The sequence below is a fragment of the Pristiophorus japonicus genome, unplaced genomic scaffold (genome assembly GCF_044704955.1).
Source record: "Pristiophorus japonicus isolate sPriJap1 unplaced genomic scaffold, sPriJap1.hap1 HAP1_SCAFFOLD_671, whole genome shotgun sequence".
Lineage (NCBI taxonomy): Eukaryota > Metazoa > Chordata > Chondrichthyes > Pristiophoridae > Pristiophorus > Pristiophorus japonicus.
This window is the reverse complement of record NW_027254584.1, coordinates 197699-225638: the sequence shown is the minus strand read 5'-3', so window position 1 is coordinate 225638 and position 27940 is coordinate 197699. Positions and strand designations below refer to the sequence as shown.

At 42.9% G+C, this 27940-nt stretch overlaps 1 protein-coding gene across 1 annotated transcript in view; it reads left to right on the top strand.

Moving 5' to 3' along the window:
• Positions 1-27940, top strand: part of LOC139256010 (stAR-related lipid transfer protein 9-like) — a gene marked incomplete at its 3' end in the record, with an annotated part of 238609 nt that overhangs the window by 19231 nt on the left and 191438 nt on the right. Inside the window, exon 3 of the mRNA XM_070874078.1 lies at positions 7815-7931. Coding sequence (XP_070730179.1) covers positions 7815-7931 — 117 coding nt within the window. The remainder of the gene's footprint in view (positions 1-7814; positions 7932-27940) is intronic.

Sequence of the window (27940 nt, the reverse complement as noted above, 5' to 3'; positions counted from 1 at the left end):
TTTCCCACTATTAAAGTTTCCTGACCTGAAACAGAATGTAGAACTGTGGTAAAACAAAACAGAAGGCCCCCCTATTGTGACCCATGTGCTAGCTTAAAGAAAAGGGAACCCATTCTGCAACTAGTAGCTGATGAACTTGAGATTGATGTGTAGCACGCACTTCAGTGCCTCCAGTTACAGTATCCATTCACCTGGGGAAACTGGTAGTTGTTGATAATCTGACTTACTGCGTTGCTGTGACTACACTCAACTGCACCTCATATCAAAATCATTTTAACAAAAGATTCGTTCAGTTCCTCCTCATCACGCCCCCCCCCCCCCCCCACCCCATATCTCTTTCGATGGTGACATTCTGAAGAGTAGATATTGTCCTGGAAAAATGGAACATATCATACCTCTGAAAACTCTGTTCTTCTGCACTGTAGAGAATGGTGCTGACTGATTTCAGTAATATGCTCAGCAGAAATAACTCTCCCTTTCTGGAGGGCTTGGCTGGTGGTTACATGTAGTAGTGATGTTGGCGAGGGCATCAAACAGGAAATTAGGGGTGCATGCAATAAAGGTGCAGCAGTTATAATGGGTGACTTTAATATGCACATAGATTGGGCTAACCAAACTGGAAGCAATACGGTGGAGGAGGATTTCCTGGAGTGCATAAGGGATGGTTTTCTAGACCAATATGTCAAGGAACCAACTAGGGGGGAGGCCATCTTAGACTGGGTGTTGTGTAATGAGAGAGGATTAATTAGCAATCTCGTTGTGCGAGGCCCCTTGGGGAAGAGTGACCATAATATGGTGGAATTCTGCATTAGGATGGAGAATGAAACAGTTAATTCAGAGACCATGGTACAGACCTTAAAGAAGGGTAACTTTGAAGGTATGAGGCGTGAATTGGCTAGGATAGATTGGCGAATGATACTTAAGGGGTTGACTGTGGATGGGCAATGGCAGACATTTAGAGACCGCATGGATGAACTACAACAATTGTACATTCCTGTCTGGGGTAAAAATAAAAAAGGGAAAGTGGCTCAACCGTGGCTATGAAGGGAAATCAGGGATAGTATTAAAGCCAAGGAAGTGGCATACAAATTGGCCAGAAATAGCAGCGAACCTGGGGACTGAGAAATTTAGAACTCAACAGAGGAGGACAAAGGGTTTGATTAGGGCAGGGAAAATGGAGTACGAGAAGAAGCTTGCAGGGGACATTAAGACGGATTGCAAAAGTTTCTATAGATATGTAAAGAGAAAAAGGTTAGTAAAGACAAACGTAGGTCCCCTGCAGTCAGAATCAAGGGAAGTCCTTATTAGTCGTGAAATTGTGTTGGGGAAATTGATGGGATTGAAGGCCGATAAATCCCCAGGGCATCCATGGACTGCATCCCAGAGTACTTAAGGAGGTGGCCTTGGAAATAGCGGATGCATTGACAGTCATTTTCCAACATTCCATTGACTCTGGATCAGTTCCTATCGAGTGGAGGGTAGCCAATGTAACCCCACTTTTTAAAAAAGGAGGGAGAGAGAAAACAGGGAATTATAGACCGGTCAGCCTGACCTCAGTAGTGGGTAAAATGATGGAATCAATTATTAAGGATGTCATAGCTGCGCATTTGGAAAGAGGTGACATGATAGGTCCAAGTCAGCATGGATTTGTGAAAGGGAAATTATGCTTGACAAATCTTCTGGAATTTTTTGAGGATGTTTCCAGTAGAGCGGACAAGGGAGAACCAGTTGATGTGGTATATTTGGACTTTCAGAAGGCTTTCGACAAGGTCCCACACAAGAGATTAATGTGCAAAGTTAAAGCACATTGGATTGGGGGTAGTGTGCTGACATGGATTGAGAACTGGTTGTCAGACAGGAAGCAAAGATTAGGAGTAAATGGGTACTTTTCAGAATGGCAGGCAGTGACTAGTGGGGTACCGCAAGGTTCTGTGCTGGGGCCCCAGCTGTTTACACTGTACATCAATGATTTAGACGAGGGGATTAAATGTAGTATCTCCAAATTTGCGGATGACACTTAGTTGGGTGGCAATGTGAGCTGCGAGGAGGATGCTATGAGGCTGCAGAGTGACTTGGATAAGTTAGGTGAGTGGGCAAATGCATGGCAGATGAAGTATAATGTGGATAAATGTGAGATTATCCACTTTGGTGGTTAAAAATAGAGAGACAGACTATTATCTGAATGGTGACAGATTAGGAAAAGGGGAGGTGCAACGAGACCTGGGTGTCATGGTACATCAGTCATTGAAGGTTGGCATGCAGGTACAGCAGGCGGTTAAGAAAGCAAATGGCATGTTGGCCTTCATAGCGAGGGGATTTGAGTACAGGGGCAGGGAGGTGTTGCTACAGTTGTACAGGGCCTTGGTGTGGCCACACCTGGAGTATTGTGTGCAGTTTCGATCTCCTAACTTGAGGAAGGACATTCTTGCTATTGAGGGAGTGCAGCGAAGATTCACCAGACTGATTCCCGGGATGGCAGGACTGACCTATCAAGAAAGACTGGATCAACTGGGCTTGTATTCACTGGAGTTCAGAAGAATGAAACGTTTAAAATTCTGACGGGTTCAGACAGGTTAGATGCAGGAAGAATGTTCCCAATGTTGGGGAAGTCCAGAACCAGGGGTCACAACCTAAGGATAAGGGGTAAGCCATTTAGGACCGAGATGAGGAGAAACTTCTTCACCCAGAGAGTGGTGAACCTGTGGAATTCTCTACCACAGAAAGTTGTTGAGGCCAATTCACTAAATATATTCAAAAAGGAGTGAGATGAAGTCCTTACTACTAGGGGGATATGGCGAGAAAGCAGGAATGGGGTACTGAAGTTGCATGTTCAGCCATGAACTCATTGAATGGCGGTGCAGGCTAGAAGGGCCGAATGGCCTACTCCTGCCCCTATTTTCTATGTTTCTATGTAGTGGGGATGTAAGATTCCTCAGTGGATCCCAGAGATAACCTGATAGTCCAGGCTTACTAAACAAATATAGACACATAATTCTAGCTACTGAACAGCATTAATCAATAAATTAGAAAGGAATTGAATGTCACTATGCAGTAAAACCTCTACAACGTTCACTTTTTGAACTTTTTTTTATCTGGGATATGGACGTTGCTGAGCATCGCTGGCATGGCCAGTATTTATTGCCCATCCCTAATTGCCCTTCAGTGGGTAGTGGTGAGCTGCCTTCTTGAATCGCTGCAGTCCGTGTGGTGAAGGTGTTCGCACAATGCTGTTAGGGAGGGAGTTCCAGGATTTTGACCCAGCGACAACAAAGGAACGGCGATATATTTCCACGTCAGGTGTTCCTATGCGCCTGCTGCCCTGGTCCTTCTAGGTGGTAGAGTTTGCGGGTTTGAGATGTGTTGCTGAAGAAGCTGAACTGCATGCTGATTAATTCAATTAAGAATGCCATAATAGTGATTGAAAGGATATAATCTGATCAAAGGTTCAAATAATGTCCTGAACCATAAGACTGAAGTTTGGCTGCCATCTGTATTGCAAGATGCTATTATTTATTTATATTGTGAATTTCACTGCATGGATTCAGTGCTGTGCTGTTCTCCAAACAAACTCGAGATGTGAGGATGGAGAATTAATCCCTGCAGTTTCATTGAGAAATGATTAGTAGTTGACTGAGAATAATGCTGCCATGACTTGATCAGGCCAACAACTTACTGCTTAAGGAATCTGGGACATGACCATGAACCATCATTCCATGATGCAGCTTGTCAGAGCTCCATTTCCCATATTGCCTCCATCTCCGATTATTCCGTTTTATACAACTGCTGCTGTAGTTGATTACATGTGAATTCCCATTGAACTACATGTAGCATAAACCTGTAACAAACCAGTGTAACAAACCAGTGTATCAAACTAATATAAACGTAGCATGGTGCAAGCTGCTCCATGTTGGGAGTAATATGTATTTATTTTTCGAGTAATTTGTGGGTTTCAATAAAATATGCAGATAAACTCAGTGCTCCTGCGCTCCCTAGTGAGAAGCTGTGCTCGACGAGAGCATGGACCAAAGATGAGCTAGAACACTGTCACATCTATTCTGCAATCTTCCAGTGATGCTGCTCGTTGGGAGTGTGGCATTGCTGAATTTATTTTATAAAATTCCAACTTTCAGTTATTTCGTACAATTTTACAGGCTATTAGGAACTTGGTGTTAACGCAGGCGTTCCAGAATTAAATTTAATCGGGGATTACATTATCTAAAGAAAGCTGTTAATATTGGCAGTGCAGCTGAAAAAACAATGGGTTTAGTCTATGAGCCAGTGTGCTGCAACTTTAAGTAGCCTACTTGTTTAGATGTAATCATCGCTCATGTTTAATGAACCAAAAGGGAAAACTGTCTGTTGTATCTCAGTCAGTACATGTCACTATCCTTTGTCTGCTGTTCTTCATTGTTAATTGACTTGCGTTTACATGGCTTTGTGAACTTGACAAAAGCATGAAGCAGCAGCTATAGATTTTGTATTGTAATCTGATACTGTATATTGTCCACAGTGAAACTCACTGCAACTGTAGCCATGGCTGGCTGCATTGATGTTGAACTGTTTCGAATTGAAACAAATTTTGTATTTGGAAAGTCAGAAATTCAAAATAAAGAATTCAAGAAAGTCTTTCTTTCCTTGCTGTTTAATTTATTTTTGAAGTGTCCCTGTGCTGTGCTGGCTGGGAGGATGGAGCTGGACATTTGCTTCGGACCGCCAACAACGGCGCTGTGTAACTCATGGCCAGGAGCGGCTGAACAGCAGCCTGGGATGGCCGACACCTGGATTTTTCTGTCTCCTCCCCAGTGCAGAGGTTAATTTATTGTATCGACTTTTAATGGGAGATAGCACATTAAGATCGCAAATATGTTTGATTGTGGAGCATCCCAATAGATTTATTTTCCAACTGTTACTACATTAAAAGAAATTATATTGTGCATTCTTAGACATGTATTTTTTCAGACTAAGCCAGTTGATATTAAAACAGCAATTAAATATAGGATGTTGTGCCAATCATTATGGGAGATAATTCATGAGTGTGAGCCATTGGTAATGAATACCCTAGATATCAATGACCTTGCATGAGGATTCCAATGAGATAATAAGAATTAGGAGCTGGAGTAGGCCATTCGGCCTCAAGCCTGCTCTGCCATTCAATAAGATCATGGCTGATCATCTACCTCAACTCCACTTTCCTGAACTATCCCCGTATCCCTTGACTCCCTTAATATCCAAAAATCTATCGATCTCTGTCTTGAATATATTCAAAGGGCTAGAAATTGGCCAGGATTGCGCTCGTTTTACCGCCATTTTTTGTGGTAAAAGTGTTTTTCGGCGCAAATCTTTTTCCCGCCATTTTGCTACATTTGCCAAAGGTTTACCGCTGGCAGTAAAAAATATCGGCCGCCTTTTTTTGGACCGTTTTTGTAACGACACTCGGCGTTGAATGCTCTGCTATTGCAGTTTTTGAAAAATTGGCCAATACCGTCATTTTTAAAGTCCTCAAAAAAAAACTGCCCAAAAAATGCAAGTCTTACCGGGTCGGATTCACGACGAAACTGGCGCTAACGGCGCCATCTTGAAAAACGGAGCTACAGTTCAGTGAATGAACGCATTTAGAGGGAAGGCTGCGTTTTACACTTTGAGCTTTTTGTGAGTTTATACTTTGTTTTTAAGGACATTTAAGGATATTAAAAAGAATAGGGCCTATGCTATCTCTGCCATTATTGTTGGCTGCTTTTTCTATGGAGTAGAGACCTGGAAGGAGGCTTATTCAACAGCATAATCGAAGAGCTCACACACTTATGGGGAGGAGGCCTTACCTCCAATGAGTTTTCAGGGAGCAGCGCTCATACCTGCACCTGTCTGAGGCACAGTGCATTAGAAGGCTGCGCTTACAAAAAGAGGTGGTCACGGAGATATGCCAGCTCATAAAGGCATACATGCAGCCGACAAGCGTGAGGAGGACTGCACTGCCCATCAAGGTGAAGGTGACTGCAGCACTTGCCTTCTATTCCTCGGGTTCCTTTCAGGCATCAGCAGGGGACATATGCTCCATCTCGCAGTTCGCTACACATCGCTGTATTCACCAGGTGACTACTGCACTGTATGCACGCAGGAAGGACTTCATAAGAACATAAGAGCATAGGAAATAGGAGCAGGAGTAGGCCATACGGCCCCTCGAGCCTGCTCCGCCATTTAATACGATCATGGCTGATCCGATCATGGATTCAGGTCCACTTCCCTGCCCGCACCCCATAGCCCATTTTTACCTTATCGCTTAAGAAACTGTCTATCTGTCTTAAATTTATTCACTAACCCAGCTTCCACAGCTCTCTGAGGCAGTGAATTCCACAGATTTACAACCCTCAGAGAAAAAATTCCACCTCATCTCAGTTTTAAATGGGCGGCCCCTTAATCTAAGATTATGCCCTCTAGTTCTAGTCTCCCCTATCAGTGGAAACATCCTCTCTGCATCCACCTTGTCAAGCCCCCTCATAATCTTATACCTTTCGATAAGATCACCACTCATTCTTCTGAATTCCAATGAATTGAGGCCCAATCTACTCGACCTTTCCTCATAAGTCAACCCCCTCATCTCCAAAATCAACCTAGTGAACTTTCTCTGAACTGCCTCCAAAGCAAGTATATCCTTTCGTAAATATGGAAACCAAAACTGCACGCAGTATTCCAGGTGTGGCCTCACCAATACCCTGTACAATTGTAGCAAGACTTCCCTGCTTTTATACTCCATCCCCTTTGCAATAAAGGCCAAGATTCCATTGGCCTTCCTGATCACTTGCCGTACATGCATACTAACCTTTTGTGTTTCATGCACCAGGACCCCCAGGTCCCGCTGTACTGCAGCACTTTATAATTTCTCTCCATTTAAATAATATCTTGCTCTTCGATTTTTTTTTTTTCCTTGCCAAAGTGCATAACCTCACACTTTCCAACATTATACTCCATCTGCCAAATTTTTGCCCGGTCACTTAGCCTGTCTGTCTGTCCTTTTGCAGGTTTTTTGTGTCCACCTCACACATTGCTTTTCCTCCCATCTTTGTATCATCAGCAAACTTACCAATGACCATGGAGGCACAGAATGAGAGAGCTATAGGCTTTGCATGTATTGCTGGCTTCCCCAAGGTACAGGCTGCCATTGACTGTATGTATATTGCCCTGCAAGCACCTTTTCAGGATTCAGAAGTTTACCGAAACCGAAAAGGATTCCACTCGCTGAACGTACAGATTATCTGCGACCATACTCAGCGCATCATGGTAGGAAATGCACAATTTCAAGGGAGCATCCATGATGCTGTCATCTTGCATGAGAACACGATATCACAGCTGTTTGAGTGTCAGCCAGAAGGCCAGAGCTGGATGCTAGGGGACAAAAGTTATGGGCTCGTCACCTGGCTCATGACCCCCCTCCGAAACCCTCCATAGCTCTCTGGGGCAGAGAATTTCAGAGCTTCACCACCCTCTGAGTGAAGAGGTTTCTCCTCATCTCAGTCGTAAATAGTGACTGAAATTAAAGTACTTTTTCCATATTGATCCTTGAAACCCTTTTTTGGGACTGTGACTCATAGGCTGTTGCCTGATCATTAACAGCAGGTTGACTATTGGTTTTGTTTTCACTTCGATGAGTTACTACTTTTCTAGGCCATGAAAAATATAATTAACAATCATCCAGCAGGAAAATAATGAATAGAATTGCATAGACCTCACAAAAAGGTAATTGCATAAAATTTTGACTGTGTATTCAGTCGGTGAAATTGGTTTTAAACTTGTCTTTTGTTTTCTGAATCCTGTATTAGCTGGACCCCCGACTCGATAGCCCAGGGGATACAAGGGAGCGGAATATAGAGTTCACCTTCGATTACTGTTACTGGTCAGTGGATTCTGACTCCACCAACTTTGCGCCTCAGGAACTGGTCAGTATTGTGAACTGTTAGCCGATTTCTTCGGTATTATCATTGCAACCATTTTAGGTCTTGGTCCAGTGGCAAGGGTTAACCAGGACAACTGGAGACCAGCACTGCTGCACGGACCTAGTGCGCACACATATCGCAGTGTGGGCTGGCCCGTGCCGCCCCCGAGCCCTCGCCTCTTCTGGGCCCCAATCACATCCCTGTACAAACTCTTGCCGCTCCTTCGCCTCGACCTCGCCACTCCTGCTGTACCTGCCCGCACTGCAATCAGCCATCGCCCTCCTACCCTATACTGTATAGAATTCTTTCTTGCAGCAGACTCTGATACAGTAACTAAGAATGCTATGTACTGGAATCTTTGAATGTATAACCTTCTGATTCAGAAGTGGGAGTGTTACCAATGGAGCCAAGCTGACACTTGAGTCCTCTGCATCGATCTTTAGTGTTCTTCTCACTTGGATTGGTCACTTACTCTTAAAACTGTCTCTGATGTGATATGTTTTAGACCTTTAATCAATATATCTACAAAGAGAATAAAATGAACATATTTTGGACTCTACACATTTATTTTACAACAGCTAATTCTCATGTGTTGATTTATTTTTTAAATGCGATGCTGATGACCAATTGAGGGTGAAATTGATCTGCAGCAGTAACACGCAAAGGGGCTTGTTTCAAATTGGCAAGACAATTGAAAAGAAAATCAGGTGTGTGTAAAGCGGACTGCCGATTGGCTGAGAGCCTGTTTCGCATTAACTGCCGCAGACCACTTACACCCTTAATTAACTTCTTGGCGTGTGTGTGTATAATATGTGGATAATTAATAGCTCTGTGACTTAAGGTTGTAATCCAATCAGCTCTGTGGGGGAAGACAGATGATATTGTAAACCACAAGTGCAAAACGAGGTTGGTTTATGTTTGCCACCTGAACACAGGTATTGGATTACTGTCTTAAAATTTAACGAGAGATGAATTGCTTCTTATAATAGATATAAGGTTTCAAACGTTCCTTTTGATTCTTTTCCATTTTAATGGTGGTGTTTCTGATGTATTGCTGAATGAGATGGGATGTTGGACCTGAAGTGTGCTTGGGCTATTTAATTCAGCTTGAATGTGCAGCATTTTGTATTTGACAGCAAGCTTTTCACTTCCAGTTAACATTCTGTATCTAATATGAACAAATATAGAGTAAATCAGGAGAAACTGTTCTACTGGCAGGAGGGTCAGTCACCAGAGCACACAGATAATTGGCAAAAGCACCAGAGGGGAGATGAGGACCATTTCTTTTAAGAACATAACATAAGAAATAGGACCAGGAATAGGCCATTTGGTCCCTTGAGCCTGCTCTGCCATTTAATAAGATCATGGCTGATCTGATCATGGACTCAACGCCACTTCCTTGCCCGTTCCCCATGACCCTTTATTCCTTTATCGCTCAAAAATCTCTCTATCTCCGCCTTAAATATATTCAATGACCCAGACTCCACAGCTCTCTGGGGCAAAGAATTTCATAGACCCACAACGCTCTGAGAGAAGAAATTCCCCCTCATCTCAGTTTTAAATGGGCGACCCTTTATTCTGAGACTATGTCCCCTAGTTTTAGTTTCCCCTATGAGTGGAAATATCCTCTCTGCATCCACCTTCTGGAGCCCCCTCATTATCTTACATGTTTCGACAAGATATCACCCCTCATTCTTCTGAACTTTAATGAGTATAGGCCCAACCTACTCAATCTATGTTCATAAGTCAACCCCCTCATCTCCAGAATCAACCGAGTGAACCTTCTCTGAACAGCCTCCAATGCAAGTATATCCTTCCTTAAATATGGAGACCAAAACTGTACTCAAGATGTGTCCTCGCCAATACCCTGTACAGTTGTAGCAGGACGTCTCTGATTTTATACTCCATCCCCCTTGCAATAAAGGCCAACATTCCATTTGCCTTCCTGATTACTTGCTGTACCTGCATACTAACTTTTTGTGTTTCATGTACAAGGACCCCCAGGTCCCTCTGTACTGCAGTACTTTGTGCAATTTTTCTCCATTATAATTTGCTTTTCTATTTTTTTTTTTCTGCCAAAGTGGATAACCTCACATTTTCCCACATTATGCTCCATCTGCCAAATTTTTGCCCAGTCACTTAGCCTGTCTATACCCCTTTGCAGATTTTTTGTGTCCTCCCCACAATTTGCTTTTCCACCCATCTTTGTATCAGCAGCAAACTTGGTTACATTACACTCGGTCCCTTCATCCAAGTCATTAATATAGATTGTAAATAGTTGAGGCCCCAGCACTGATCCTGTGGCACCCCACTAGTTACAGTTAGCCAACCTGAAAATGACCCATTTATCCTGACTCTCTCTTTTCTGTTAGTTAGCCAATCATCTATCCATACTAATATATTACCTCCAACCCTGTGAACTTTTATCTTGTGAAGTAACCTTTTATGTGGCACCTTATTGAATGCCTTCTGGAAATCCAAATACACCACATCCACTGGGTCCCCCCTTATCCACCCTGCTCGTTACATCCTCAAAAAAACTCCAGCAAATTTGTCAAACATGATTTCCCTTTCATAAAACCATGCTGACTCTGCTTGATTGAATTATGATTTTCCAAATGTCCTGCTACTGCTTCCTTAATAATGGACTCCAGCATTTTCCCAACGACCAATGTTAGGCTAACTGATCTATAGTTTCCTGCTTTTTGCCTGCCTCCTTTTTTTACGAAGCGAGTTGTGATCTGGAACGGACTGCCTGAAATGGCGGTGGAAGCCGATTAAACAGTAACTTTCAAAAAGGAATTGGATAAATACTTGAAAAGGAAAAAAAACAATTGCAGGGCAATAGGTGGAGTGCTCTTTAATTGGATAGCTCTTTCAAAGAGCCGGCACAGATACGATGGGCCGCGTGGCGGCCTCCTGTACAGTGCAATGCTATGATTCTAATGTGAGTACCAGCAGGTCATTGGTCTGTATCACACACCCAGTCAGACACAACTGAGATCTTAAATATGGAAATTTGTGTAATTTATTTTTGGTTAAGCAAATCTCCTTTTTTTTTCCTAATACCTGGCAACCCCTAAATGCAGAGCTCAAATAACACCAGTTAATTCATTAATACCAAGGAACATCCTCCTTGTCGCAAAATGCAGCAGCAGTTCGTCTTCACACACCTACTCTCAAGACAACAGCTTGGCATGCACCTGAAAGTTCCTTTTGTGGAAAATGAAAAGCTTTTAAAAGCTGCATTTTGGTTATATAAAAATGCTGCCAATTATATCCAACTTTATTGGTGTGGAAGACAAAAACAAAATTAACATAATCTGTAATCTCAAACTGTCAGAAACCATCAGTTCATCTTAAATCTTTACTGCCTCAATTTCTGCTCAGCCAACCATGGGATAAAGAGGTGCCTAGTTCTGACAACCTCATAGCCCATTTTCCAACTTGACGACTTGCAATCCCAATTAAATAAACACGATGTTTCCTGTGGAACGTTAATTGAGAAGCTATCAGCTTAAAGTTGATGGTTGCATGCAATGTTACCTTTAGGCTGCGCAGTGCTCCAGGGACCCCTGCAGCTGGCTTGCCGGCTTTTCAATGCAAAAATCACACATGCGGTATTGTGAATGGACCACATGGTCCTTTAAAGGGGTTACGTGGCGGCAAAAAAAGGACACGGAACATAGGTTGCCTGTACATACAGAACTTGATTTTTCCCAACTGTGGTCTACCTTGGTTCACTCGCTCTTCCCTGCTTCCTGCAATCAATGCAGTTATAAAAAAGACCAAGATTGGCATTCTCTAAATATTGCTTCTAGATTAACCCCAAATCTTCGCTTCTGTTCTTTACAACGTCGGTAGTGTCTTGCAAAGGGACTTGGCACTTCACCCAGGTTTCCGTGTTGGAAAAAAATCACATCCATTGTATTTAGTGTTACTGTCAACAATGTTTCAATGGGTTAAGTGTTTTATAAGTATGGAAATATGAATATTATTGATGGCCTTCATAAGTATGGATCGGGTGTACATAACACATCTTCATATATTTATTTGTCAATTCTTTGAGAGGATAGAAGATGTTTGATTTAGCTTTTTACCGAAGGTATCGTGTAAGATGTTGTATTAATCTTTCTGTGGTTTGCCACAAAGAGATTACAAGTCTGAGCTTGTTGGCTGCTATCACTTGCCGTTTGTGAGGGATGTTTTAAACCCTTGGAGGTACATTGCAGATTAATGGCTTTGATATTTTTGTCAAGTGTCAGAAATAAAGAAGGGCTTTGACTTGATCAATTTAAATATTATTGCATCAGATGTTTTAACAACACCACTAGCATTTAATAGTGAAAAATATCCCAAGGTTTATAGAGGAAATATATATATTTGGCCAATGAACCAAAAGGGTTAAGATCTGGAGTCTTGTTTTTCTCTAGGGAGGTCCAAAGTTCTTTTAGTTTGTATTTTTGAGTGCTTTGTAGAGGGATTAAGAAAGTCAATATGACAAGGGGGTTTGACCGACCAGGTACATTTATTTTGTAACAAAGGAAGGTGAAGGGCTGTAATGTTTGATGTTTTCCCCTCGAAGCCAATTTGAAAGCAGAGTTTGGGGATAACCAGCTTACTGAGATGACATTCTCTGTCTACTAAATGCAGCAAAATGGGATTATGTTCTGTGCGAGGGCCCAGGACACTTTCTGAATAGTTTGTTATTGAACTGCCCACAACATACAGCCTGCTACTTTTGGCTTCTCTGCTGTTTGAGAGGTGCTGATACAGAATAATAGAAATATAATCAGGAGGCTAATTTTAATTCATGTGATTGGTATGATGGTTTTTGTGTTTTTATTTTCCTGCTTTGGGGATGGGAGAGGAAGTGAAGTTAGCTGAGGAAATGACAAGGCTTTAGCAAAGGCAACAATAGTTTTACATAGAATGACTTGGAAATTACAATATCAGAACCAGTCGATCCCCAAACCAGTCCATGTTGGTGTTTATCCTGCACACAAGCAGTGATCTTGATCTCATGTCCCACCCTGTTCCCATACCCTATATTCCCCTTTCCTTCAACCACCGATCTAACGTTTCCCACGTTGACATAGTCTCTGCTTCAAGCACTAACTCCAGTAGTGAATTCCACAGCTTCATAACCCTCTGTGTAAAAAAAAAAAACCCCAAAAGTATCTTCTGCTTTCGGTGCTAAATCTCTTGCATTTTATTTGTATCTATGTCCTCTTATTTCCTAAATCACTGGAACCAGTCTGTTTCTATCTACCCAATGGTATCACTTCATAATTTTCAATACTTCTATCAAATCATCATATAATAATCTCTATTCTAAAGCAAACAGCCACAATTTTTCAAGTCTTGATTTTTATATTTCATAATACCAGGCAGCATTCTAATGTACCCTCTCTAAAGCCTCAACATCCTTCCGATAGTGTGGAGCCCAAAACTGCACGCAGTTTCCAATTGTGGCCGTACTACGGTTTTATGTGGATTCACAAATGCATCTTGACTTTCATATTCCATGTATTTAGCCATAAAACCCAGTATTCCATTCGCTAATCTCCTGGCCTTATTCACTTGAGAAGCTTCTTTTAATGTCTTCTGAACCTGAAGTTCCAAATCCTCCGTTCTTGCACATCACCCAACGGTCCCAATTTAAAGTATAATTATTGTATTGTCAAAATATAGCACTCGCATTTATTGACATTGAATTCCATCTGCCACTTTTTGTTTCCCATTCCACCATCTACTCAATATTCCCATGCAGCTTCCTTCTGTCCTAGGAATTAATTACTGTACTGCCTATTTCAGTATTGTCTGCAAATTTGGACTCTGCTCCCTCTAGCCCTATATCCAAATCATTGATGTATACAGTGAGTAGATAGTCCCAGCACAGAACCCTCTGCAACACCACTGCCCACTTTCAGCTACTCTTAGAAAGTGCCATTAACTTCTACTCTCTCTTGCCTCTCTTATAACCAATGTTTGCTCCAATTTATTTGATTTTCCTTTGGGCATTTGCAAATTTAAATAAAATACTAAAATAATGGAATTGAACAACTTTAATTAAAAGTTGAGCCACTGTTTTGAAGAACTGGAATTCAATAATGAATACATTTGGGAAGCTAGATATAGCTAGTGAGTGAGCCCTCTGAACTGATGGCACATTGCAGTCTGGCAAGCAATGACACCACTTTGATCAGCCGCACTCTCACACCACCTGGACTTAGATTGGTTGCTATATCATAGATAGATACTTACAGCACAGAAGGAGGCCATTCAGCCCGTCGTGCCTGTGCAGGCTCTTCGAAAAAGCAATCATACTTAGTCCCACATCCCCGCTTTTTGTTCATAACCCTGTAAGTTCCTCATCCTCAAGTCCAACACCTTTTTATAATTGAAAATGCTGGAAATAGACAGCAGTTCAGGCAGCATCTGACCTTGGGGGAACACCACTGTAAACCACCTACCAGTCTGAAAATCATCCATCCACCACAACCCTTTGCTTCCTGTCACTGAGCCGTATCCATACCGCCACTTTCCCTGTAATTCCATGGTCTTCCATCTTCTTAGTAAGCCTCCTGTGTGACACTTTGTCGAATGCCTTCCGAAAGTCCGTTCATACACTGCCGTGACCAACCTTCTCTGTTACCTCATCAAAGAATTCAATCAAGTTAGTCAGACACAATTGACTTTTAACAAATCCATGCTGGCTTTCCTTAATATAACTGCATCAAGTCTGCTAGACCACCTGGGAGCTTTTAACTATGTCAAAACTTTTGAATGGTATAGAAAGTACGGCACAGAAACAGACCATTCAGCCCAACTTGTCTGTGCTGGTGTTCATGCTCCATGTGAACCTACTCCTCCCCAACCCCCAACCACATCTTACCCTATCAATATATCCTATTCCTTTCCTACTCATGTATTTAAATAGCTTTGCCTTAAATGCATCTATGCTATTCGCCTCAACCACTCCTTGTGGTAACAAGGTCCACATTCTTGCCACTCTCTGAATAAAAGAAGTAGAGTTGGTTGGAGCAAAGGGGTTTCTCTGCATCACAGGCTGAGGCACTATAGCACTACCACTGGAAAGAGTGTATAATTACAGTGTGACAAGTTTACATGGGCAGTTTCCATTCTAAATGTGGACATGGGAATTTATGATGGAAAAAGTTGACAACAGGGTTTTGTGGACAGGAAGTGCATGCCGATCTAAAATTTTTCGCATATAAAGATAAAACCATCCGAGCAGCAACAAAAACTGATAAGATCTACTTAGCAAAATCTCAGACTAATGTGAGTCAGTCCAAGGCTCTATAAAGGATCCAACCAGGAAGATATTCTGTTAATATTAATGAAGGGTTTACTGTCCTGTCATATGATTAGCTCTTCTTTGCCTGACCAGCGAGTGGTGAAGAACTGACAGTATAACTCAGCACTGCTGTTCTGTGCCAGGTACCAATTCAAATTGGTGCTTATAGTATAATAACTCCATTGATATAATGTTGATAAATCAGTGCACAATCTCACTAAGAACATTTCTTTAAAGGAGCTATGCTGATTTTCCATAAAGCAATAGTACTGGGTGCAATTAATTTGCCATGTGCCATTATGATCGCCATAGAATGTATGCTATATATTAAATATATTGCTTCAATTTTGATTGTTTTCGATGCTGCTGACAGTGATGGTTTTCAGTATAACAGAAGCCCTGTGTGTGGAAACTAATTATCCAATGTTGTCAGGATCATAGTATCAGTTCACCATCCATAGCATTTGCACTGTTATTTTTGCAACAATGTTTGTTAAAATGAATAGATGAAAACTATTTTTTAAATCTAAATGCCTCGTACTGTATATGAATCGAATGTATGAAAATTTCAAATATGGCCAGCTTGTGAACTTCCTGGGACCTCTTATTAATCAACATTTGTACTCAATCGTGTATGGCAGCTCTAAAGAGCCTCAAACTCACGAATATTCCAAAGGTTGTTAGGTAGTGGTTCATTTTGAATCTGGTTTTATTGTAGATTTAATTCAAGGCTCCTCGACTTAATACAATACAGGCCCAACCTCTGAAGTCTGCCTCCTACTGTGTGAGTTTTCCTGTGTGAGGAATCCATGAATCAGAAGACCAATCTTTGATGCACTGATGCTGCTGACGGTGCCAATGTCTCAAAAGAGTCACGGCATTAAACACTGACCCCTCACTAATACCTACACAGGAAAGATATATTGGGTGTCCAGGTACATGAATCACTGAAAGTTAACATGCAGGTACAGCAAGCAATTAAGAAAGCAAATGGTATCACAAGAAGCCTTTATCACAAGAGGATTTGAGTATAAGAGTAAAGGGGCTGGATTCTTGGCTGGTTTGCAACCGGGTTTTCGCCACGTTTTGACCATCCGCAGCGAAAAATGGAGCGCTCAGCTGTTTTTCGCCCGGTCGTGTTCCTCGGTTCAGTTCTTGCAGCAGCGCTTAGAAGCACCGCCGGGGAGAGCTGCGCAGGGGGTGTTAAGACTCATATTGCGACATTGCCCGAGTTTTGAGACTCGGTCGATGACCGCCAGGGAAAACATGGCGGTCCAGCTCTGCCGGCGGCGGTAAGTTGAATAAACCGAAGAAAAGGTAAGTTATAGTTCTTATTTTTTTTTATATTTTTGCAGCGATTAGTGAGGTAAGGGTGTTGGTAATGTTTTTTGAATGTTTTTTTTTCTCCTCCCAAGGCCTCCCTCGGAGAGTTCCCGGCCCTGCACTAAAGTTGGCGAGGATCCCGTTTTTGCGCCGCAAAAATTGTGCAACGCCTCCTTTTGCGCCGCGCCCCTGGCGCAGACCCCAAATGCTGAAAGTTAAGTAATTAATCGGTAACGCTAATTGCAAGTAATTTTCCCGCCCCGCCTCTGCTTTAGCCCCAAAAACAAAAGTCGAAAATCCAGGCCGTGATGTCTTACTGCAATTATATAGGGCCCTGATGAGACCACACCTGGAGTATTGTGTCCAGTTTTGGTCTCCTTGCCTAAGGAAGGATATACTTGTCATAGGGGGAGTGCAATGAAGGGATGGGGGATTGTCCTATGAGGAGCGATTGAGTAGACTCGGCCTATATTCTCCAGAGTTTAGACGAATGAGGTAATCTCATTGAAACATACACAATTCTTACAGGGCTGGAGATTATTTCCTCTGGCTGGGGAGTCTAGAACCAGGGGTCACAGTCTCAGAATAAGGGGTCGGCTATTTCGGATTGAGATGAGGAGAAACTTCTTCACTTAGAGGGTGGTGAATCTCTGGAATTCACTACCCCCAGAGGGCTGTGTATATAAGAATATATTCAAGACAGAGATCGATAGATTTTTGAATATTAAGAGAATCCAGGATTATGGGGATAGAGCAGGAAAGTAAAGTTGAGGTAGAAGATCAGCCATGATCTTATTAAATGGCGGAGCAGGCTCGAGGGGCTGAATGGCCCACTCCTGCTCCTAATTCTTATGTTGTTATTGGCCTTGGAGCGGGCACAGTGCAGATTTACCAGAATGATATTGGGGTTAAAAGGGTTAACTTATGAGAACCGGTTTGCAGAGATTAGGATTGTATTTCCTTGAATATAGAAGATTAAGGGCAGATCTAATTGAGGCTTTTAAGATGATTAAAGGATTTGATGGGGTAGATAGGGAGAAATTATTTCCTCTGGTGGGGAAATCCAGAACAAAGGAGGCATAGCCGTAAAATTAGAGCCAGGCCGTTCAGGGGGGAATCGGGAAGCACTTCTTCACACAAAGGGTAGTGGAAAGCTGGAAAACTGTTCCCCCAAAAAGTTGTTGACTGGGTGGGTCAATTGAAAATGTCAAAACTGAGATTGATAGAATCTTGTTCGGCAAGGTTATTAAGGGATACGGAACCAAAGCAGGAAGGTGGAGTTACGATACAGATCAGCCATGATGTAATTGAATGGCAGAACAGGCTAGAGGGCTTGAATGGCCTTCTCCTGTTCTCCTGTGTTGCACTGGCTGAATCATCCGAGTGCATGCATCAGGTGGTGCTCTCAGTTCCAGATGAAACTGCAATGCTCAGTTTGTGTGTGACCCCAGACACATTACTGGTGTGAGACTACAGGCCGATAATGTTGGATATGCTCTGATAACTAGTTTCACTGGATTTCGTCCACGTTGTGTTGGCTCTGGGTGTTGTCCTAGAGCTGGCACATTGTGAATCCTCATTCGGAACCTTGTGTTTGGGGGGCCTGAGAAGTCTACTAATTGTCAGAAAGTGACGCAACTGCTTTTATATCACCAAGTAATTGCCATAGCATGATCGTTCTTCTATATTTCCTGCATAAAATTAGTGGTATAGCACAGCATTAATGATAACACTTGCAGTCGGGGGTGGTCGGGTGGGGGTGGGGGGGTGGCGTGGCAGAGGGGAGTGGGTGGCGGGGGGTGTGGGGGCTTGGAAGCGCAGCCAGGATGGGACGACTTTTTTCCAGCGCGCAAAGTTGGCGCACTTGTGCCGAAAAAAAGGGTTCGGCAAAATTGAGCCCAGTGTTCTTATTAAGTAAATGTAATTGCCCATTGTATGGTAACTTTACTAAACTGACCAAAGTCGTGATCTGCCTTTTAATGAATATAGAAAGTAGGTGCAGGAGTAGGCCATTCGGCCCTTCGAGCCTGCGCCACCATTCAATAAGATCATGGCTGATCATTCCCTCAGTACCACTTTCCTGCTTTCTCTCCATACCCCTTGATCCCTTTACCCATAAGGGCCACATCTAACTCCCTCTTGAATATATCCAATGAACTGGCATCAACAACTCTCTGCGATAGGGAATTCCACAGGTTAACAACTCTCTGAGTGAAGAAGTTTCTCCTCATCTCAGTCCTAAATGGCCTACCCCTTATCCTAAGACTGTGCCCCCTGGTTCTGGACTTCCCCATCATCAGGAGCATTTTTCCCGCATCAAACCTGTCCAGTCCCGTCAGAACCTTGTAAGTTTCTATGAGATCCCCTCTCATCCTTCTAAACTCCAGTGTATAAAGGCCCATTTGATCCAGTCTCTCCTCATATGTCAATCCCGCCATCCCAGGAATCAGACTGGTGAACCTTCACTGTACTCCCTCAATAGCAAGAATGTCCTTCCTCAGATTAGGAGACCAAAACTGAACAGAATATTCCAGGTGAGGCCTCACCAAGGCCCTGTACAACTGCAGTAAGACCTCCCTGTTCCTATACTCAAATCCCCGAGCTATGAAGGCCAACATACCATTTGCCTTCTTCACCGTCTGCTGTACCTGCATGCCAACTTTTAATGACTGATGAACCATGACACCCAGGTCTCGTTGCACCTCCCCTTTTCCTAATCTGCCATTCAGATAATATTCTGCCTTTGTGTTTTTGCCCCCAAGTGGATAACCTCACATTTATCCACATTATACTGCATCTGCCATGCATTTGCCCATTCATCTAACCTGTCCAAGTCACCCTGCAGCCTTTTAGCGTTCTCCTTACAGCTCACACCGCCACCCAGTTTAATGTCATCTGCAAACTTGGAGATACTACACACAATTCCTTCATCTAAATCATTACTGTATATTGTAAATAGCTGGGATCCCAGCACTGAGCCCTGAGGCAACCCACTAGTCACTGCCTGCCATTCTGAAAAGGACCTGTTTATCCCGACTCTCTGCTTCTTGTCTGCCAACCAGTTCTCTATCCACGTCAGTACATTACCCCCAATACCATGTGCTTTGATTTTGCACACCAATCTCGTGTGGGACCTTGTCAAAAGCCTTTTGAAAGTCCAAATACACCACATCCACTGGTTCTCCCTTCTCCACTCTACTAGTTACATCCTCAAAAAATTCCAGAAGATTTGTCAAGCATGATTTCCCTTTCATAAATCCATGTTGACTTGGACCGCTCCTGTCACTGTTTTCCAAATGCGCTGCTATTTCATCATTAATAATTGATTCCAACATTTTCCCCACTACTGATGTCAGGCTAACCGGTCTATAATTACCCATTTTCTCTCTCCCTCCTTTTTTAAGCAGTGCTGTTACATTAGCTACCCCACCAGTCCATAGGAACTAATCCAGAGTTGATAGACTGTTGGAAAATGATCATCAATGCATCCACTATTTCTAGGGTCACTTCCTTAAGTACTCTGGGATCAGGCCCCGGAGATTTATCGGCCTTCAATCCCATCAATTTCCCTAACACAATTTCCCGCTTTATAAGGATATCCTTCAGTTCCTCCTTCTCACTAGACCCTCTGTCCCCTAGTATTTCCGGAAGGTTATTTGTGACTTCCTTCGTGAAAACAGAACCAAAGTATTTGTTTAACTGGTCCGCCATTTCTTTGTTCCCCATTATAAATTCACCTGAATCTGACTGCAAGGGACCTACGTTTGTTTTCACTAATCTTTTTCTCTTCACATGTCTATAGAAGCTTTTGCAGTCAGTTTTTATGTTGCCAGCAAGCTTCCACTCATACTCTATTTTCCCCCTCCTAATTAAACCCTTTGTCCTCCTCTGCTGTATTACAAAATTCTCCTAGTCCTCAGGTTTGCTGCTTTTTCTGACCAATTTATATGCTTCTTCCTTGGATTTAACACTATCCTTAATTTCCTTTGTAAGCCACGGTTGAGCCACCTTCCCCGTTTTATTTTTACTCCAGACAAGGATGTACAATTGTTGAAGTTCATCCATGTGATCTTTAAATGTTTGCCATTGCCGATCCACCGTCAACCCTTTAAGTATCATTTGCAAGTCTACTCTAGCCAATTCAGGCCTCAAACCATCGAAGTTACCTTTCCCCAAGTTCAGAACCTAGTCTCTGAATTAACTGTGTCACTCTCCATCTTAATAAAGAATTCTCGCATATTATGGTCATTCTTCCCCTAGGGGCCTCGCACAACAAGATTACTAATTAGTCCTTTCTCTTTACACATCACCCAGTCTAGGATGGCCAGCCCTCTAGTTGGTTCCTCGACATATTGGTCTCGAAAACCATCCCTAATACACTCCAGGAAATCCTCCTCCACCGCATTGCTACCAGTTTGGTTAGCCCAGTCAATATGTAGATTAAAGTCGCCCATGATAACTGCTGTACCTTTATTGCACTCATCCCTAATTTCTTGTTTGATGCTGTCCCCAACCTCATTACTACTGTTTGATGGTCTGTACACAACTCCCACTAGCGTTTTCTGCCCTTTGGTATTCCGTAGCTCCACCCATACAGATTCCACATCATCCAAGCTAATGTCCTTCCTTGCTATTGCATTAATTTCCTCTTTAACCAGCAATGCCACTCCACCTCCTTTTCCTTTCTGTCTATCCTTCCTAAATGTTGAATACCCCTGGATGTTGAGTTCCCAGCCTTGGTCACCCTGGAGCCATGTCTCCGTGATGCCAATTACATTATATCCGTTAACTGCTATCTGCGCAGTTAATTCGTCCACCTTATTCCGAATACTCCTCGCATTGAGGCACAGAGCTTTCAGGCTTGTCTTTGCCCCTTGAGGATTTTGCTGTAATGTGGCCCTATTTGCTTTTGGCCTTGGGTTTCTCTGTCCTCCACTTTTACTTTTCTTCTTTCTAGCTTTTGCTTCTGCCCCTATTCTACTTCCCGCTGTCTCCCTGTATAAGTTCCCATCCCCCTGCCATATTAGTTTAACCCCTCCCCAACAGCACTAGCAAACACTCCCCCTAGGACATTGGTTCCGGTCCTGCCCAGGTGCAGACCGTTTGGTTTGTACTGGTCCCACCCCACCCCCCCCCCCCAGAACCAGTTCCAATGTCCCAGGAATTGGATTCCCTCCCTTCTGCACCACTCCTCAAGCCAAGTATTCACCTGAGCTATCCTGCGATTCCTACTCTGACTAGCACGTGGCACTGGTAGCAATCCTGAGATTACTACTTTTGAGGTCCTACTTTTTAATTTAGCTCCTAGCTCCCTAAATTCGTCTTGTAGGACCTCATCCTGTTTTTTACTTATATTGTTGGTACCTATATGCACCACGACAACTGGCTGTTTACCCTCCCCCTTCAAAATGTCCTGCACCCGCTCAGAGACATCCTTGACCCTTGCATCAGGAAGGCAACATACCATCCTGGCGTCTCGGTTGCGGCCGCAGAATCATCTATCTATTCCCTTTACAATCGAAGCCCGAATCACTATAGCTCTCCCACTCTTTTTCCTGCCCTCCTGTGCAGCAGAGTCACCCACAGTGCTATGGACTTGGCTGCTGCTGCCCTGCCCTGATGAGTCATCCCCCTCAACAGTACCCAAAGTGGTGTATCTGTTTTGCAGGGGGATGACCACAGGGGACCCCTGCAGTACCTTCCTGCCACTGCTCTTCCTGTTGGTCACCCATCCCCTATCTGGCTGTCTAACCTTTACCTGCGGTAAGACCAACTCACTAAACGTGCTATTCACGTCATTCTCAGCATCGTGGATTCTCCAGAGTGAATCCACCCACAGCTCCAGTTCCGCAATGCGGTCTGTCAGGAGCTGCAGCCGGATACACTTCCCACATAAGTAGTCGTGTCCCTGACTTCCCACATAGTACAGGAGGAGTATAACACGTGTCTGAGCTCTCCTGCCATGACTTAACCCCTAGATTAACTTAATTTGGCAACAATAATGCTGAAGGTTACTTACTGATAAAGAAAGGAAAAAGAAAAAACTACTTGGCAATCACCAGAATAAAGTCTGTCACAAAACTTTTAGTTCTGTATACAGTCAATACACTCTAACAACAGAAAAAAGCCAGTTCCACAACCATAATCTAGTCTGCTTGGTTAAAGTAATAACAAACACAGGCAGTCAGAAGCCTCATGCGACTGTGGAGCTCCTAATCAGACCCTGGACACTTCACTGAGCACTGTCCCCAGAGGAAATTCGCAGGCAGCCTACAAGGTATTCACACTTTGGCCTGGATATCTGACTTAGATATTGACATTTGATTTGCTTTGCTACTACCATACGAACGAAGAAGTAGTAAGAAGCAGTAAGAGAAACGCTCCCGGTGTGTTTGATATGAAGTTCTTAAATGGAAGGACATTGGGAGCTATGAGAAAGACAAAATGGTGCTCATAAGGATGAACTGTGTTTTATTTCTTTTTAAAATGGAGCAATTTGATCATATTTCAAGAATTCCTTCGCAAAGTTCATGGAGCTTTTATAGTATTTCAAAATGTATTCAAAAAGAATCTCTATTTCGATATTCATTTCCCTCCACCCCCACCTCCTATCTTGTCCTAAATTAAATTTAGGTGTCCGCCGTGCTCAGTGTTTTCGCTCTTGCCTCTGAGGTTGTGGGTTCAAGTCCAACTCCAGGGATTTTAAGCACATAATCCAGGCCAGTAGTACTGAGTGGTGAGACATTAAACCGTCTGCCCATCAGGTGGTTGTAATGGATCCTACGTCACCGTTCGAAGAAGAGCAGGGAAGTTCTCCCAGTATCTTGTCCAACATTTATCCTTCAACCAACCCCTAAAACAGATTATCTGGTCATTTGTTTTATTGGGACCTTGCAGTGCATAAATTGACTTCCGCGTTTCCTACATTACAACAGTGACTGCACTTCATAAAAAGAAAAAAGTATTTTATTGTCTGTAAAGTGCTTAGGAATGTCCTGGTGTGGTGAAAGATGCTAAATAAATGTAAATCTTTCAATCTTTTAAGTTTTTACAAAATATAACTCTGTGCCTATCCTGTAGAAGAACTTATTGTCTATAAATTTATATCCAGCAGTGGTCAATTATTGTATTACTGTTTTTATTGTACCATTTATATATTTTTTTGAAGTATCTTCATTCAGTCCAGTTAGTAACATTGGTCCCTTGTACCTAATCGACAGAGGCAGAGTTGATTTGCTGAAGTATTTTAGTCACTAGTAATAATTGCCAATAGCTATTAAAATAATACAAGCCTCTATCTTTTTCTGCTCTCTCTATTAGTTATTTGTGGGTTTGTGCCAAAGTTCACTCCCCCAGGCCCCCCCCGCCCTGCCCCACACACAAACTTATTTTTATCAGGTACGTGATTTGACTTCCAATCGAGTGCCTCCTGCAACTGGAAGAATTCGTCAATCTGCTGAGTGCTTCTTGTCCCTACATCTGTAATAAAGCTAAATATATCTGCTCTGAAGGTTGTGCAGAATCTCAAGGGAACACCAAAAGCATAAATTATTATTTTAATGTAGAATTTTTTTCCTAGTCTTAATTGTGGAAAATAAATGTATACCCAACTTCCTTTCTGTGTAATGACTAAAAATAGTCGCGCTGGGCTTCCTTTTTTTTCTCCAAGTCCGCAGTGTATTAGCTGCAGTAATTAGTCTCATTATTGTTGAGCTTAGTTATAAGGCTCTGTTTATATTTGTAAACTGCTGCAATTATAAGAAGACATTGGAGATCACTAATTCTTTTTTTCAATTTATTGACTGATAAATTCCTTCCTTTCTGTGCATGTAGAGAACAATCTTCCTCCTTCCCTCACACCAATCCACAACATTTACCCCAAAGCAATCGGCACACAAGCATGACTTGGGTATTGTGTAAATAATAGGGTTGTAAAAAGTAATAGGTTGCTTGTTGCTCAAAGCTAACAATGATGACTGTTTGTTTGTTGATTTCCCCCACGTCTCCTGGAGGCAGTCTCTCCAGGGAATGTTATGCAGCAAGGGAATAATATGCAAGCTATCCTCATAATTTAACTCATTTTTAACCGGTATCATTCTGCTGAATCTGCAGTGCATCATCTCCAAGGTCAGTGAATCCTTCCTGAGGTGCTGTGACCAAAACTGAAGGCAGTACTCCATGTGGCGTGTGACCAGGGCACTGTACGGCTGAAGCATCACTTCCTCCCCATTGTGTTCCGACCCCCTTTAGATAAATGACCAAGATTTGCATTTTGATTACTTTTTGTAGCTGTGCACTAGCTTTCAGTAATTTGATGACATGAGCCTGAGAGTTTTTGCTTAATATGGTTTAATGTCACACTATATAGTGCACTCCACCCAATAAGCCACCAGAGGACCTCTGTAAAGCTTATTTTGGATTTGTGCTGTTGTCCATTATGACCTTTTCCCACTGAGAGGTTGTGCTGGAATTATGCAAAGTGCTGTCAGTGGGCTCACAACAGCTATCAGAAAGCAGATACTTATGCACTCTCTCCTGGCTTGACTTAAACCAAGATCTCTAATGTCAGATAAGGTGCTGCACAGATCACTAAAGCTGTCCAGGGGACAACCTGAAAAAAAGTCGCCAGTGCAGCGGGAAATTATTTTCCACAGCAGCATCGTAGCCAACAAATGTCAGCGTTGTGATTGTTGTTACTGTCAGTTTAAGGATTCAATGTGTTGCTGTTGTGCTCACACATTCTTTGAGAATTTACAACACACAAACAGCAGAAGCTTATGTTTGGGCATTGCCATGAAGGGTCGCCCAGGAAGTGATGCAACATACCAAGCATTCACGTGGAGCCACAAAGATTTTTTTCAATTCTACAGAGGGACAAATCACCGGAGTGTCAGCTGTGGCTCAGTGGGCAGCACACTTGCCTCTGAGTCAGGAGGTTGTGGGTTCAAGTCCCACTCCAGGGACTTGAGCACATAAATCTTGGCTGAAGCTCCAGTGCAGTGCTGAGGGAGTGCTGCACTGTCAAAGGTGCCGTCTTTCAGATGAGACGTTAAATCGAGGCCCTGTCTGCCCTCTCAGGTGGATGTAAACGATCCCATGGCACTATTTTGAAGAAGAGTAGGGGAGTTATCACCGGTGTCCTGGCCAATATTTATCCCTCAATCAACATAAAAAGAAAAAAACAGATTATCTGCTCATTATTACTGTTTGTGGGAACTTGCTTGAGTGCAAATTGGCTGTCGTGTTTTCTACATTACAACAGTGACTACACTGCAAAAGTACTTCATTGGCTGTAAAGCGCTTTGAGATGTCCGGTGGTCGTGAAAGGCGACTTTTTTTCTTTTTTTCTTTCTTGAAACACCTCTGAATTCAAAAAAGTTACTGGCTGATTATCTGCTCTTGTTTCTAATGGTGTTGTGGATAAGATAGATAAAAAATACGGCCAAGGGCTAGGTTTTAATGACTTGATTTCAAAAGCACTTAATTGTTAGAATTAATGTATGATGGGCTCCCTCTGTGGTGTAGCACTGAGCCAAAAAGAGCAGCAAGTTCCCAGGCTCAATCTCTCTCTCTGATGAGTAAGTTGATCTCAGCTGGACGCAGTAGGAGTCTAACAGTTGACCACAGCGGATGTCTGAGTTAGGGGAGGGAAATGTCTGTTTGGGTAGCTCCTCCTGATTGACTCTCCAGTAACCTGGTTCAGAAATAGGAAGGAGGAGGGTTGGGCTTAAAGCGATCTCCCCTCTCCACCACCCCCCCCCCCCCCCTAACAGCACGTTGTGGAGAAACATGAAGATTGGACAGTTGACCAATAGGACTGAAGGATTGCTGCCATCTGTGGAGAAGCACCCCATCATGAACCACTGCCTTCAAGACCAAGACAGGCATGAAGAAAAAGTGGGGGGGGGGGGAGAAATAGCAACATGACCCATTTTATTTGTGTGCTAATTTATGTCTTTTTAAAAAAAATAAAGGATTCTATTCTGGGCACACAATTGCATTTTAGTTGCATCCCATTGATGGGATCCGGGATTGAAATAATGGAAAATCTGAGGTCTTTTGCTGTTCCATGCTAAAAGACATGATATCCATAGTCCAGTGAAGATAGCTAAGATTTAGGTGGGGGAAATCATGAAAAATTCTTGACTCTGAGCCTTTGTAAAGTAAAAGTATATACAATTAAACAAGAATTATGGAAATAAGAGAGAGGAATATACAGTGCCTTTCATGACCTCAGGATGCCCCAAAGCAATTGACAGCCAATGAAGTACTTTAGAAGTGCAGTCAATGTTGTGATGTAGAAAACGTGGCAGCCAAATTGCGCACAGCAAGTTCCCACAAATAGCATTGTGATAATGCCCAAATAATCTGTTTGTGGTGTTGGTTGAGAGATAAATATTGTCTAAGGCACTGAGGAGAACTTCCCTGCTCTTCTAAGAATAATAAACCTATCAAGAGTTTGTAGGTACAGTACTAGATCCTTTTGATAACTTGGGAGATGATGGGCAGAATGGGAGGAGGACGAGTGGTCCACCATTTGTCTGTCTGCCATCGAGATTATAACATGCAAATGCATTGGTAATTGGGTGGCAGTGATGGATTATTTGAATCTGTGCAAATGTAATGGAATCAGACAGTTCTCTGTGAAATGTGTAATTTTATCAATTGTATCACATTATTACATGCAGAGTTTAAAGCTCAGGAAAGTATTTTAAATGAATTCAAAATATGCTTTCAATACTTTGAATCTTGCAAGCAACTTGTTCCAAGCTCAAATGTCTGAAATCCGAATTGGCCACAGATTAATGCACAATATGAAATGTTCTTTTTTATTTGTTCCTTGGATGTGAGTATCGCTGGTCAGGCCCATTGAGAAGGTGGCGGTGAGCCGCCGCCTTGAACTGCTGCAGTCCTGTGGTGAAGGTACTCCCACTGTGCAGTTGCGGGGGAGGGGTGTGGGGGGGTGACTTCCAGTATTTTGATCCAGCGACAGTGAAAGAACGGCGATATATTTCCAAGTCAGGACGGTGTGTAACTTGGAGAGGAACTTGCAGATGGTGGTGTTCCCATGCGCCTGCTGCCCTTGTCCTTCTAGCTGATAGAGGCCGCGGGTTTGGGAGGTGCTGTCGAAGAAGCCTTGGCGAGTTGCTGCAGTGCACCTTGTAGATGGTACACACTGCAGCTACGGTGCGCCGGTGGTGGAGGGAGTGAATGCTGAAGGTGGTGGATGGGGTGCCGATCAAGCGGGCTACTTTTCCTGGATAGTGTCGAGCTTCTTGAGTGTTGCTGGAGCTGCACTCATCGAGGCAAGTGGTGAGTATTCCATCACACTCCTGACTTGTGCCTTGTAGATGGTGGAAAAGCTTTG